This window comes from Rutidosis leptorrhynchoides, chromosome 3, assembly GCF_046630445.1.
Source record: "Rutidosis leptorrhynchoides isolate AG116_Rl617_1_P2 chromosome 3, CSIRO_AGI_Rlap_v1, whole genome shotgun sequence".
Classification (NCBI taxonomy): domain Eukaryota; kingdom Viridiplantae; phylum Streptophyta; class Magnoliopsida; order Asterales; family Asteraceae; genus Rutidosis; species Rutidosis leptorrhynchoides.
The window spans coordinates 614,362,177-614,374,163 of record NC_092335.1 but is presented as its reverse complement, the minus strand read 5'-3'; the positions used below and the strand labels follow the sequence as shown (position 1 = coordinate 614,374,163).

The 11,987-nt window shown below is 33.6% G+C and overlaps 2 protein-coding genes across 2 annotated transcripts; one reads left to right on the top strand and one right to left on the bottom strand.

The window, feature by feature from the left end:
* The first annotated feature begins 225 nt into the window (after window positions 1-225).
* LOC139898901 (uncharacterized) lies at window positions 226-3,940 on the top strand. The gene is made up of 3 exons (XM_071881698.1): window positions 226-631; window positions 745-866; window positions 3,790-3,940. The coding sequence occupies exons 1-3, from the start codon at window positions 293-295 to the stop codon at window positions 3,938-3,940; spliced, it is 612 nt and encodes a 203-aa protein (XP_071737799.1). The 5' UTR covers window positions 226-292.
* Window positions 3,941-5,753: 1,813 nt separating this feature from the next.
* LOC139898900 (uncharacterized) lies at window positions 5,754-11,525 on the bottom strand. Its single transcript, XM_071881697.1, has 7 exons — window positions 9,900-11,525; window positions 9,345-9,400; window positions 8,965-9,240; window positions 8,475-8,705; window positions 7,654-7,773; window positions 7,403-7,537; window positions 5,754-6,006 (listed from the first exon to the last, which is right to left on the bottom strand). Exons 1-7 carry the CDS (start codon window positions 11,479-11,481, stop codon window positions 5,986-5,988), a joined length of 2,421 nt encoding a protein of 806 aa, XP_071737798.1. The 5' UTR covers window positions 11,482-11,525; the 3' UTR covers window positions 5,754-5,985.
* Window positions 11,526-11,987: the final 462 nt, after the last annotated feature.

Here is an 11,987-nt window from a genome sequence, read left to right as displayed (position 1 = left end):
TAAATAGTGTACAAAACGAAAAAAAAAAAAGCTAGTTGGGAGATAATAGTTGTCATGCCTCTTAAACACCCGGAGACCGGAGTAATAATATTACTCGTGTGACCTTTCTCACTCATTCATTCACTCACTGACACACACACATGTGACACCCACCTTCACCATTATAAATATTTACATTTACATACTGTATTATTTTTATTTTATTATAGTGTAATAAATCAAAAACTTATTACTTGTACCATCGTTTCAATCCATTGCTATTCCCATTTCCCTCCAACACCAGAAATAAATAATGCAAGAATCATCTTTTGTGAGGCAAATGAGTGAAAAACAAGGATGGCAATTCACATCCAACACATGGGATATTAATAGCACTTGCAAAAACAATAACATTAACAATAATAATAATAATAATATAATGGAAGGTGTAGTAGTTGGGGAGAGAAGAAAAAGAGTGATGATTTTAGTTGATGAATCTGTACATTCAAAAGAGGCAATGTTATGGGCACTTACACATGTCTCTAATAAAGGAGATATACTTACTCTTCTTCAAGTTCATATTACTTCTACCTCTCTCAGTAATCAGTTGGTCACTTCACTTGCTAATCTCTGCAAGGCTTGTAAACCTGAGGTACTTGATTTTTTTATGTATTAATTTCTTTATTAATATTTATTTTTTTGGTAAGTGGATTATTGATTTCTATAATTAATGCAAGAAAGAAAGAAGTAATTAGTAAATGGCAGGTACAAGTGGAGGCATTGGTGATACAAGGACCAAAACTAGCAACAGTTGTGAACCAAGTGAAGAAGCTTGAAGTGTCGGTGCTTGTTTTGGGTCAAAAGAATTCATCTTCTTTCCTTCGTTGGTATCATTATGACTCTCTAAATTTATATATTTTTTTTTTATCGATTACTCTCTTTCTGTTTAACTACAGTACCAAATATCACTAAACTTATCAAATTTACTAACCATTTACTTTGTAATCCTTAAATAAATTCAGTTAAAATTATCTTAAATATATAAATATAATTATAAAATTAACATTTATCAAATAGTCCTCGTCGCAAATTAATTCCACTTTTATAGATGGATAAGAATAATGTGTTAAAGTTATCTTGTGACCTCTCACGTTATAGATGTAAGATAAAAAAAATAAGTAAAAGATAAAACTCACAAAGTTAACAAAAAATTATATATATGTCATTTACTTTTTCTTAATCTGTGTGGATTTTTATCTAAAAACAATAAATTTGAAACGGAGAGAGTATTTGTTAAGTTAATAAAAATTTTAAAGAACACTTGGACAAATGAAGTATGTCTCTTAGAGCGCTCCCAATGGAGAAGTTCCTCCATCTAAGTACTCAGCGCCACATCAGCACTTCCTTCCCACTTTCTTCCCAGGACTAAATCCAGGACTAAACACTCCCAACCATGACATTCCTTCCACGTAATAATTGGAACACACATTTAATTACTTTAACTAAATTAAATATACTTTTATTATTAGTAATATTAAAAGAATTATTAAATATTAAATTGCATTTAATTAAAAACTTAAAAAGTAAACTGATTATAAATATAAATATTAAATATTACTCAAAAAAGATAAAATAAAATAAAAAAGTACCTGTAAAGCTGTAACTCATTTTAACCACATAATTTGTGGACCCACAATTAATAAAAATTAGAAATAGCATTCATCTTCTTCACTTTAAATTATATCTTCATCTACCTCTAACTCATCTTCTTCACAATATAAAACAAATAAATTAAAAAAAAAAAAGAAAAAGTTGGACGACCGTCCACAAATATTTCACAGATGCACGAAGAGAGGGACGATGGGCTGGGCGAGCATGTGGGCGAGACCCTGGGCGGTCCGCTGCCATCGGCGCCCAAGTGGGTGGTGGCCTGGGCGGCCCCCAGGGCGGGTAAGTTGGGAGCACTCTTATCATATCTCATCTTAGGCTCTTTAAATAAACTGTCCACATATTTAGGTGTCTTTTTGGTAAAGAGCACTTTTTTTAAGGAAATAAAGTATTCTACGTATTATTTAAGGACATTAAGACGACGTTTGTTATCTAGTCTACACAATTTTATTACTCTATGTTTTATGTCTATTTGTGCGTCCGCAGTTTGTTTTTTTAGGAGATTAGATAAACTAACGGCCTCCAAACTCGTAGACTTAGATTTATGTTTATATGTATGTTTTGTAAACATGATTAAGTTAATTTGCAGACATAAATATAAACAGTCTTTTATTATTCATCATACATACATTTAACTCACATCTAATTTAAAAACATCTTAAATAATCTTTCAGTAAAAAACAAACAGAACCTTACCTGGACATGGTGCAATTTCATAGTGTATGATTGGGGATGAATGAAGATGTATTTGATCTTATGTCTCTGATCTTAAAGGACACTTATTCAAGGACATAGTGTAGTATTTATGTAATCCAATATAGTAACAATAAAAACTCAAAATATTACTAGAAATATACCGAATAGTAGAGGCACTATTAAAATACTGAGCATTTGGTAAAACCCACATGTTGGTCAAATGAACGTATAAGATATAGTAAATAATATCTGATGTCACGTTATCATTTTGCAAGAAGTGATTTTACGTAAGATGTGTTTTGTTTTGTTTGTCTAAAACTTTTGAAAAAATGGGATAAAAAGAATCTTTCGTGATTCACGGTTTCAGACATCCGATAATTTCAAAAGGGCTGTGAAATTTTTAAAAATACTGTTTAAATAGAGACATGTTCTTTTCTCAAGTTTCAACCTGGATCTAGTGGTGAGAAATGCATCAATTGCATTAACTTGGATTTATTTTGCGTGTGTTGATTATTCAACGGTTTTCATTTTTAATCATATACTGTAGTCAACACTTTGGTTTGCACAATCTTGTACTACTAATGTAAGGTTGCATATTCCAAGTTTTGTGACATAGATGCCACATGGGTCCCACGACTCACCTTATTAATCTATTCAATCTCTACAAAATGTATTACTAGTATATTTACACAGTTTTTTTTTTTTTTTTAATTAACCTGGGTATTTAACTTTTTTTAGCTGACTAATCCCAATGCAAATACCCGCTTTACGAGCAGTCCAGAGTCATTGCAGGCGAACCTCTATGGCCACTAGAGAGAATAACTTTGTGAATTGCAGTAATCGAACCTTCACATTGAAAGACCAGAGTCTTACCATGTCACCACCACCCCATAGTTATTTAAACAGTTTGTAACATCCCACCTATCATTTAATTTCATTCACAATGTCTCTAGCGGAGCGTTATGGTGTGAGAGTGGAGCGTTATAGTTTGAGAACGGTTACTTGGTTGGACCCACTTCTTTTTTTCTTTCTTTATGTTTTTATTTTCTCCACTTTTTTCGGCACAACCTTTTTAGTTTTCAGTAGGGGCGTCCATGGTACAAAACCAGATCATATTAATCAATCATTCATCAAATCTATAACCTCGTTTAAATTTAAAGAATAATTTTAAATGCTCAAAATACTCTACTGCTTTACATTACTACCGAGTATATAATTTATCTCATATGTAGATGAGATAATGTACTACAGTATCTTTTTTTAATCCAGCTGTGTCACTGTACTTTTACATGTTGTATCATACATTGAAGTTGAATTTATGATTTGTACTCCAATAAAACTGATAAACTTAAAGGCTAGGTTTCAATGATTGATACAGTAGTAGAGTACATTATAATAATATTAAATAATGACAAAGGGGCCAATAATTGTTTGTTTGTGTTGTAGCTTTGGAGGTATGAGTAGCACAGAGAAATTTGTGGAGGAGTGCATCAACAGGGTAGAATGCTTAACAATTGGAGTTAAAAAACAGAGCGGAGGGGTTGGTGGATATCTCATTAGCACTAGATGGCACAAGGACTTTTGGCTCTTGGCTTAGTACTTATTACTTATTACTACTACATTTAATTATTTTTATATATTAATGCTAATTAGTTGTAATTTTATGTTGTTCATCAACTTAATTATCTAGCTAGGACCCTAAATAAAACAGCTAACTGTTATTCTAATGTATGTCTATGTTCTTTTTCTCTGTTATTGTTTTCTAATACTTTAGTTTTAAATGGTAATCAACTTTTTAAAGTGTAATTTGGCTGATGCTTAAATAGCTTTGTATCGTCTCTAGTGATCCAGACAAACAATCATCAAAGCAATATGAAAATTTAATGTATTTAGACTATACATGGCAAACGAGTCGGGTTGGGTCAGGTCTAAGATCAAACGTTTTCTAATACTTAAGTTTTTAATCTAAAGGTGTTCATCATTTTTTTAGTGTAATTTGGCAAAGGTGTAGATAGGTAGAAACACTTAAATCATGTATTTTCTTAGAAAACCCATCAAACCAACCCGTTGGGGTTGTAAATCCTAGATTTGAACCTATGCCAATTTTGGCAAAGGCTTTCACATGGCGAACCGCAACGTCCAAGTCAATGTGTACCACTGTGATAATTTGGCTAATGCTTAAACAACTTTGTATGGTCTATAGTGATCCATACGAAGCTAAATGTACCCAAAACTTAATTAATCATTTACAAATGTATATCAATGACGTGTTTAGACATATGGTTCTTCAGCCTCATTTTAATAAAATAAATAAAAAGGTAAGTAGAGTACGGAAGGATAGTTTTGTTTTTTAATGTACTCAGTAGAAATTACTCCGTATAAATTATACGGAGTAATGCGATAAGATTGAGCGGAAAACAAAATCGGGATGGTGAATGCAAGAAGAAAGTGGGTAGTGATAGTACGTTAGAATCATACATCATTGTAACAGAGGTTGCAGAAGAAGATGTAATAGTCTGACTGACTCCTCGTGACCACCAAATCACCAAATACAAACTAGTACCTATATGGCTATATCTACCCACGGGTGCACCCATGTATATGTATTATAGATTTTTGTGATATAGCATTATTATAATTATAAAAGAAATAATAATGTCACCAATATTACATTGTACTCGAACAATGTTATATCATTGTAAGTTTGTTACGATCACACATCGTTGAAGTATGAGATTGGTTTATTACATTGTACTCAAACAATGTTATATCATTGTAAGTTTGTTATATCATTCTATGCTCCTTCATGCTAGCTTTTGGGAGTGAGTTCTACACTTTTTAGATTATGAATGTGGCTGCAATGCATTAAATGTTTTCCTTACTTACATACATCGTATAAAAGAACTTTTTTTTTACACAGCTGTTAGGATCACCTAGGGGACTTAACCATCCACGCGTTCATCTGCTACACAGTTACACCCGCCCCCAACTGCGTGCCCAGGAGTAAACTCGACTCATTATTCAAAATATGAGTTTAGAAGAATATAAATAAAGTGAAGTAGAAGCTAAATGTAAATGTTTAATAGGCAAGATCACATTTTTAGGATGGAAGAAGGAGACAGCTTATTCACCATCCCACATCATGTTTTTCTTTTAAATCGATTAGACTGATCTACCCACATAAGACATTATAATTTATCGAATTACTATATAATAATTTTAAATATTAGTTTGTAATATAAGGCTACTTTCGTTTTTGGTTATATCAGTAGGGTTTACATGCATTAGACCCGTCCCTATGGCATTCACCATGGGGTTTATTTCCAGAAAACGGTGATGGTGATAGAGACACCATTTAGCCATGCTATGACCTCTTAACTATATCACTATATGTATGACGAAGGTGAACAAAAAGTCAGACCTAGGAGACGTCTATACTTTGTGCATTTGCGTACGTGTATAGATATATACATGTATGTTTTTGTATAATATTGTATCCGGAAAAAGATACCTCTATTGAACAATATTGTGCTTTGATGAAATAATTCACATAAACGATCATGTCTTCACCGACAACCTTAGAAAAATCCAAGAGCAGTGCATTGCAAATATCCGGCAAACATCTTCCAAATAGGTTTTGAATCATCCTCCAAAACTGTACACCTGCAAAATATTATCAAACTCATAGTGGTTACAAAATGTGACATGAATATATCAACGGTTTGATAATTTTCTTCAAACCTGGGTTAACACACCAAAAAAGTATTAAGAGGCTAGGGAAAAGTATAATCATCTACACCAAATACGTGTCAATATGATGTAGCACAAAGCTACAGATTAGACAATTCATACATTGTCGGACGTTATCAATAAAATAACTACTATCGTGTTTTTATATGGAACAAAATGTATTATCATAATACTTGATGAAGAAAAACCACCCAAGGACTATGAAAACTTTACTCTTATTATAAATCAAATAAACATAATGGACACCTAAATACTAAAGCCCTATTTATACTAGAGATTCAATAAACCTACTAGGATACTATTACGAATATGAACCTAATTCCCAATCTAATATTGTAAGAAAACTATATATTTAACGATAATGACTTCAATCAGATGACTTCATAATGACTAAAACTCTAATCCTCCTTAATGACCAAGTAACTATGAAATGTTGTGGGTCAAGTTTTCTTTTATTTGCTAATTGCTAACTGCATCACAATAAAGAACACTTTTTAAGAAAAAAACATACAGATTAATAAAGAATACTGAGAAGTTTGTTAGTTTACACTTGTGTGGTTATTATCGAACATATATTTAAGGAGGGTTCGAATCCCGTTATGGGAAGAATATTTAACCATCACTAGATAGCCTAGTGGTTGGGGCCCTGAGTTCCTTGCAAGAGGTCTCAGGTTCGAATCCCGTCTGAGAAGAATATTTAGTGGTGGCGAGGGATGGGTTGAAAACAGCCAGGGAGTAATCTTGCTGGGCTGCGTACATCAGAGTATGGGGTCGGATTACTGGCCCTCCTGGATAGCCCGAAGAGGGAAAACCTTCTACCTTTTTATATATTTAAGGAGGGTCCATCCTCTATTTGTTCACAAAAGTGAACTCCAGAAACAAATATGACGATTGATGGCATCTTATATCTCTACACAATGTATGAGTTACTGCAAGCTTAAAAAGTACTGTATTATTTTTGGTCAAACAAAATAAATTAAGTTCCAAACATGCTTGTAAAATCCGGATTAATCCCCGATTAATCAGTTTTAGTAGCAGCCTGAACAATCTTGCCAAAGTCAAATTAATCAGTCAACGCTTGTCAACACCAGTCAAAATCGGTCAAAAGTCTGATTTATACGGTCAAATTTAGTCGGTCAACATCGATTAAAATTGGTCAAAATCGATCAAGTTCAAAGTTTGATAGCATCCGATTAACCCTAATTAGTGATTGTTACAACCTTGGTCCCACAAAGAATGATACAAACAAAATATATTAAAGCTAATATTCATGTACCGTATGTAACAAGCAATGAATGATTTTTGATACCTTGATTGTTCTATCCGCATGCCCAACAAAAAGTCTTCCCTCCCAATAAGACAACGCAGTCACAACGGAGTCACCTTGAATACTTCCAATTTCTGTAACTTCTTCTACTCCAGATTCATCATTACCTGATAATTTCTGCACCTCACCCAAACACACGGTTATAAGAACCAAGACAAAAAAATAATAATATTAAAAAAAAAAAAAAAAAACAAATATATATAGATTCATGAAAGTGTGTATTAATCATTTACCTGTACCACAATAGTCTTGTTCCAACCACCGCTAAACAACCATGGTCCTTCCATGCAAATCGAAAAGATAGAGCTCGAGTGTGGCGATATGGAATTCAAAAACACATCCTTGTTCCATACCTGAGATAAATAATATTTATTACTCCACTTGATAAAACAAGTATAAATGTAAAAAAATGATAACTTTTGAGTCTCAAAAACATAAATTCTTGTCCCGACAAGTTTTGTGATTTTGAAAAGAAAATAAAATCAAAATGCTTATATTCTTATTTACTGTGAATGGTGGAACCAGATCTGGATAGAGGCTCAAATTAGGGTGTTCAATATTTGGTTTTAAACTGATTAACCCAAAAACCAAACCGAATTATAATTCGGTTTTAGGTTCGGTTTTTGGTTTTACTTTTTTGAATTCAGTTTAACCGAATTCAGCTAATAATATATTAAATATTAAATAAGTAATATATAGAGACAAAAAATGAAATTTAAAATCAAATGGATGTATTTCTTATGAATATTTTGGTTAGAATATAGTTTTTTGGTTTTTCGATTATAATCGAAACCAAACCGAATTCAAATTTGGTTTTCGGTTTTTGGTTTTGCCTCCATAAGTTTTTAAACTGAACAAACCGAACCTAATAGACTGAGGAACCAAAAACCAAATCGATGAACACCCATAGCTCAAATTTAACACTTGACAGTTCATCACAAACAAGAAAAGAAAAAAGATCCAGGAACATACAAGGAATAGATTAAATGAGAATCGATACCACTATAATGAATACTTGTTATCGAAATTAAAAGCGAGTTAGGATGTTAGAAACCTTTATTGATCCATTTTCATAAGCTGCAACAAGAGTGTGGGTATGAGTAGCAACCGATAAAACAGAGGCGACAGGCCTTTCTTCGCCTAAAACTGCTAATGGACTATGATCACTTAGACACCATAACCGAACCGTTCCGTCCCAGCTTCCACTATAAAGAACCTCATTACAAACGGCTAAAGTAGACACCACCGACTTATGACCATTCATCGTATATGATAAACTATAATCCTGACAAACAAAGATTAAGATCAGAGTGGGTATTGGTGATAAACTATACAGTTCACCCATTCGAGTGATGACACGTAGACCAACTGACATTTTCATGTAAATTTCAACCTTTTCAATAAAAGATAATCTGGTTTTTATCTTAAAGTCGGTTGGATATCCACAAATACGTAAAGGGGGTGTTATGATTGTCTATTTAAGCGCTTATCTGCTTATTGCGCGCACACACACACACACACATATTTTTTATTATTGGCCTTACATTCAATGACCATGCTTTTATTGACTTATCACCACTGCCTGTATAAAGATATCCAGATGTTGACGAAACTGCTAGGGAATGAACACCAGAGTAACGCCAATCTTTTTCCTCGTTAAGTCTTTTAACGGGCTTCTCGTCAAAAGGAAGATTAACGGCCCAGATGAATATATCACCTCCATTATCAGCACTTATGCATAAAGGTGGTTCACTGTCTACATAAACAACAGCCATCACCTTATGCTCGTGGCCCTTGAATGTATGCACACGATTTGAACCCTAGATAACACACCATACCACTCAGTACAATGATAGAAATACAATTAATTAATTAATAATCTATTTAGTATGAATAACCAACAATATCGTATCAAGATGCATACCTGGAGGGACCACACGTTAACTGTTTTATCAAATGAGGAGCTGAAAAGGAAACCTCCTACAAAATTGAAACAAATGTTAATGTTTTTGACCACCAAATTTTCTAACGATCAATCATGATAAAACAAAAATAAAAGAAAAAGAAAATTAAAATTAAAACGATTGATCAAGTTTATGTCTTTATTTCTGGAGATGTGTAAAGTTTCAAACTTTCCTAGAATAATAGTACATAGCAAGTAGTATATAAAAAATAAATCTATTAATTTCCATCAATTTTTTAAAATTTAGTTAAAATGAGAAGGAGAGTTGGCAAAAAAAAATAAAAATAAAAAAATAAAATAAAAATACAAAAACCTTTTCAGTAACTTGACTCACAAAGAACAAAACAGAAATTTTATTAATACCAAACTAACCACAAACTAAACTTGTTTTAAATTTTCTTTACAACTGATAGTAGCAATAAGTCAATAACACTTTTAAAATTTTAATGATGGATTAATTGATGATATTCCAACACTATAAATAGTAACACGAAAGTCATAGAGAAATTGATATACCTCCAATTGCTAAACCAGATATGCAATCAAGATGACCTTTCATTTCGATGCACGATAGAGAACTCTTACGAACACCTTCGATGACATCGCTCTCAACCACCACATTATCATCTCTTGAATCATTCATTGCGCCAGTCTCATCGTTTTTTACGGTTTTATTCGACGACCCGATTAAGTCTGCTAGAACCAAACACCGACTTGTGCTCTCATTTGTTGCTTTTTGTTCGCTACTCGAAATTACATCCAACTTTGGTTTAATAATCAAACCACGCATAAATTTCCAAACATCATTGACAAGTGGTCTATCCTTAGGGTCGAAACACAAACATTTTTGCAACAACTCCTTCATCAATGTATATTCCAAACCCAATTTACCATCTAAAAAACCCGAAACATTATCCAACCATGTCGCGTATAACTCTTCACACTCACACGTGTTTCCATGAACCAATTTAAGTATATAACTAGACAAAAAACCGCGTGTCTCGTCGACAAAAGACATTCCCAATAGAAACGAAAGTAAAACGCAAGCTAGCGACCATACATCAGAACTAAAGCCCACCGTACATTTTGACATGTCAAAGTCAAAGTCAACAGCCTCTTTCCGTATTAACTCAACCAACACCTCTGGGCTAGGATATACATGAGACTCCAAATCAACATCATTCGAGTCCATTTCCGACCTTATACTATCTTTGATTATTTTTTGAACTCTTTCTCCATCAATCAACACTTGATTTAAATCAATAAGCATATGGCCAAAACCATCAATAACGAAGCACGAAAACGAGGTACATCCACTTACTAACCCGACATCATGTAATCGACTAAATGTTTCATATAATTCCATACCAATCATACCAACACTAGATATATCATCATAATCATCATCTTTAACAGTAAGATTCAACAAACTAGTATGTTTTCTTTCACACACAAGATACAAATAGTCATCTTTATTGTTATACCACAACCCATAAGCACTACAAATTCGATACTCCTTCGAAGCTAAAGTTAGAATCAAATCGAGTTCCACTAAACATTCATCCCTCATTTTAAACAAAATCATCATAACCTTAGCAACATAACTATACTTAAACTCATCATCATCATCATCATCATCATCATTATTATCATTATCATTATTATCAGTAAAAGAAGCAATTTTGAAAAGACTCACAATTTGATTACTTTTGATCAATTCAGAGTCCTGAGGAACAATCCATTGCTTCCACTTGTGGTAAAATTCATGAGACCATAAATTGGGTAAAAAGTCAAAGTCGGGTCTGGGTTTGGGTTTGGGTTTGGGTTCGGGTTCGGGTTTGGGGTTTGATGATCGGGGAAAGGAAGAGGAGAAACGGAGTAAGTCGATGTTTTTAGGTAAAGAAGAAGGTGATTGAGGGTAAGTGACGAGCTGAGTACAAGCAGGACAGCGTATGGTACAAGGAAAGAGTGGTGGTTTAGGGAGGTGGAGGAGGCAGATTTGACACGTGGAGTGACCACAGGCGAGTACACGTGGAATTCTGGATTCTCCGTCGAACGCTTCCAGACATACCGGGCACTCCGGCAGGTCCATAACCATCCAACCCAGCAGCTATTCTGAAAACGTAAAACACATTCGAAATCTATTTATTTTTTTATTTCCAAATATAATTACTCGTATAATTAAATAGAATTATTAAAATTAAAATTAGACCTATTCATCGATCATCGATAGGGGTGTGCATGGTACGGAAAGAACCGAAGACCATACCGGACCGAACCGATTTCGAACCGAACCGAGCTTTTCGGTCCGGTCCTTGGTCCATAATTTTACGGATTTTCGGTCTTCGGTACGGACCGAACCGGACCAAAACCAAAAAAACACTAAAAATACCCGAACCGAACCGATAATATTTGGTCCGGTCCTCAGTCCATGGTTTTGCTTCAAATTGAGATTCGAGACGGAACCGAACCAAACAAGTTTGGTCCTGAACCGTACCACGCACACCCCTAATCATCGATACATATTATTCTCCCTTTTTTTCTTATTTGGTAGTAGTGTGTTATACTGTTATACGTTACATTTTCCTTGTTAGTCTCACCGGT

What these genes read in the sequence shown, in the direction of transcription:
- LOC139898901 (XM_071881698.1), top strand. Translation starts at nt 293, where the DNA reads ATGCAAGAATCATCTTTTGTGAGGCAAATGAGTGAAAAACAAGGATGG. An exon ending in GCAAGGCTTGTAAACCTGAG is followed by an intron (nt 632 to 744) that starts GTACTTGATTTT and finishes AGTAAATGGCAG; the next exon opens with GTACAAGTGGAGGCATTGGT. An exon ending in TCATCTTCTTTCCTTCGTTG is followed by an intron (nt 867 to 3,789) that starts GTATCATTATGA and finishes TTTGTGTTGTAG; the next exon opens with CTTTGGAGGTATGAGTAGCA.
- LOC139898900 (XM_071881697.1), bottom strand. Translation starts at nt 11,481, where the DNA reads ATGGTTATGGACCTGCCGGAGTGCCCGGTATGTCTGGAAGCGTTCGAC. An exon ending in ATGAAAATGGATCAATAAAG is followed by an intron (nt 7,774 to 8,474) that starts GTTTCTAACATC and finishes TATTTATCTCAG; the next exon opens with GTATGGAACAAGGATGTGTT. An exon ending in ATGCGGATAGAACAATCAAG is followed by an intron (nt 6,007 to 7,402) that starts GTATCAAAAATC and finishes AATATTTTGCAG; the next exon opens with GTGTACAGTTTTGGAGGATG.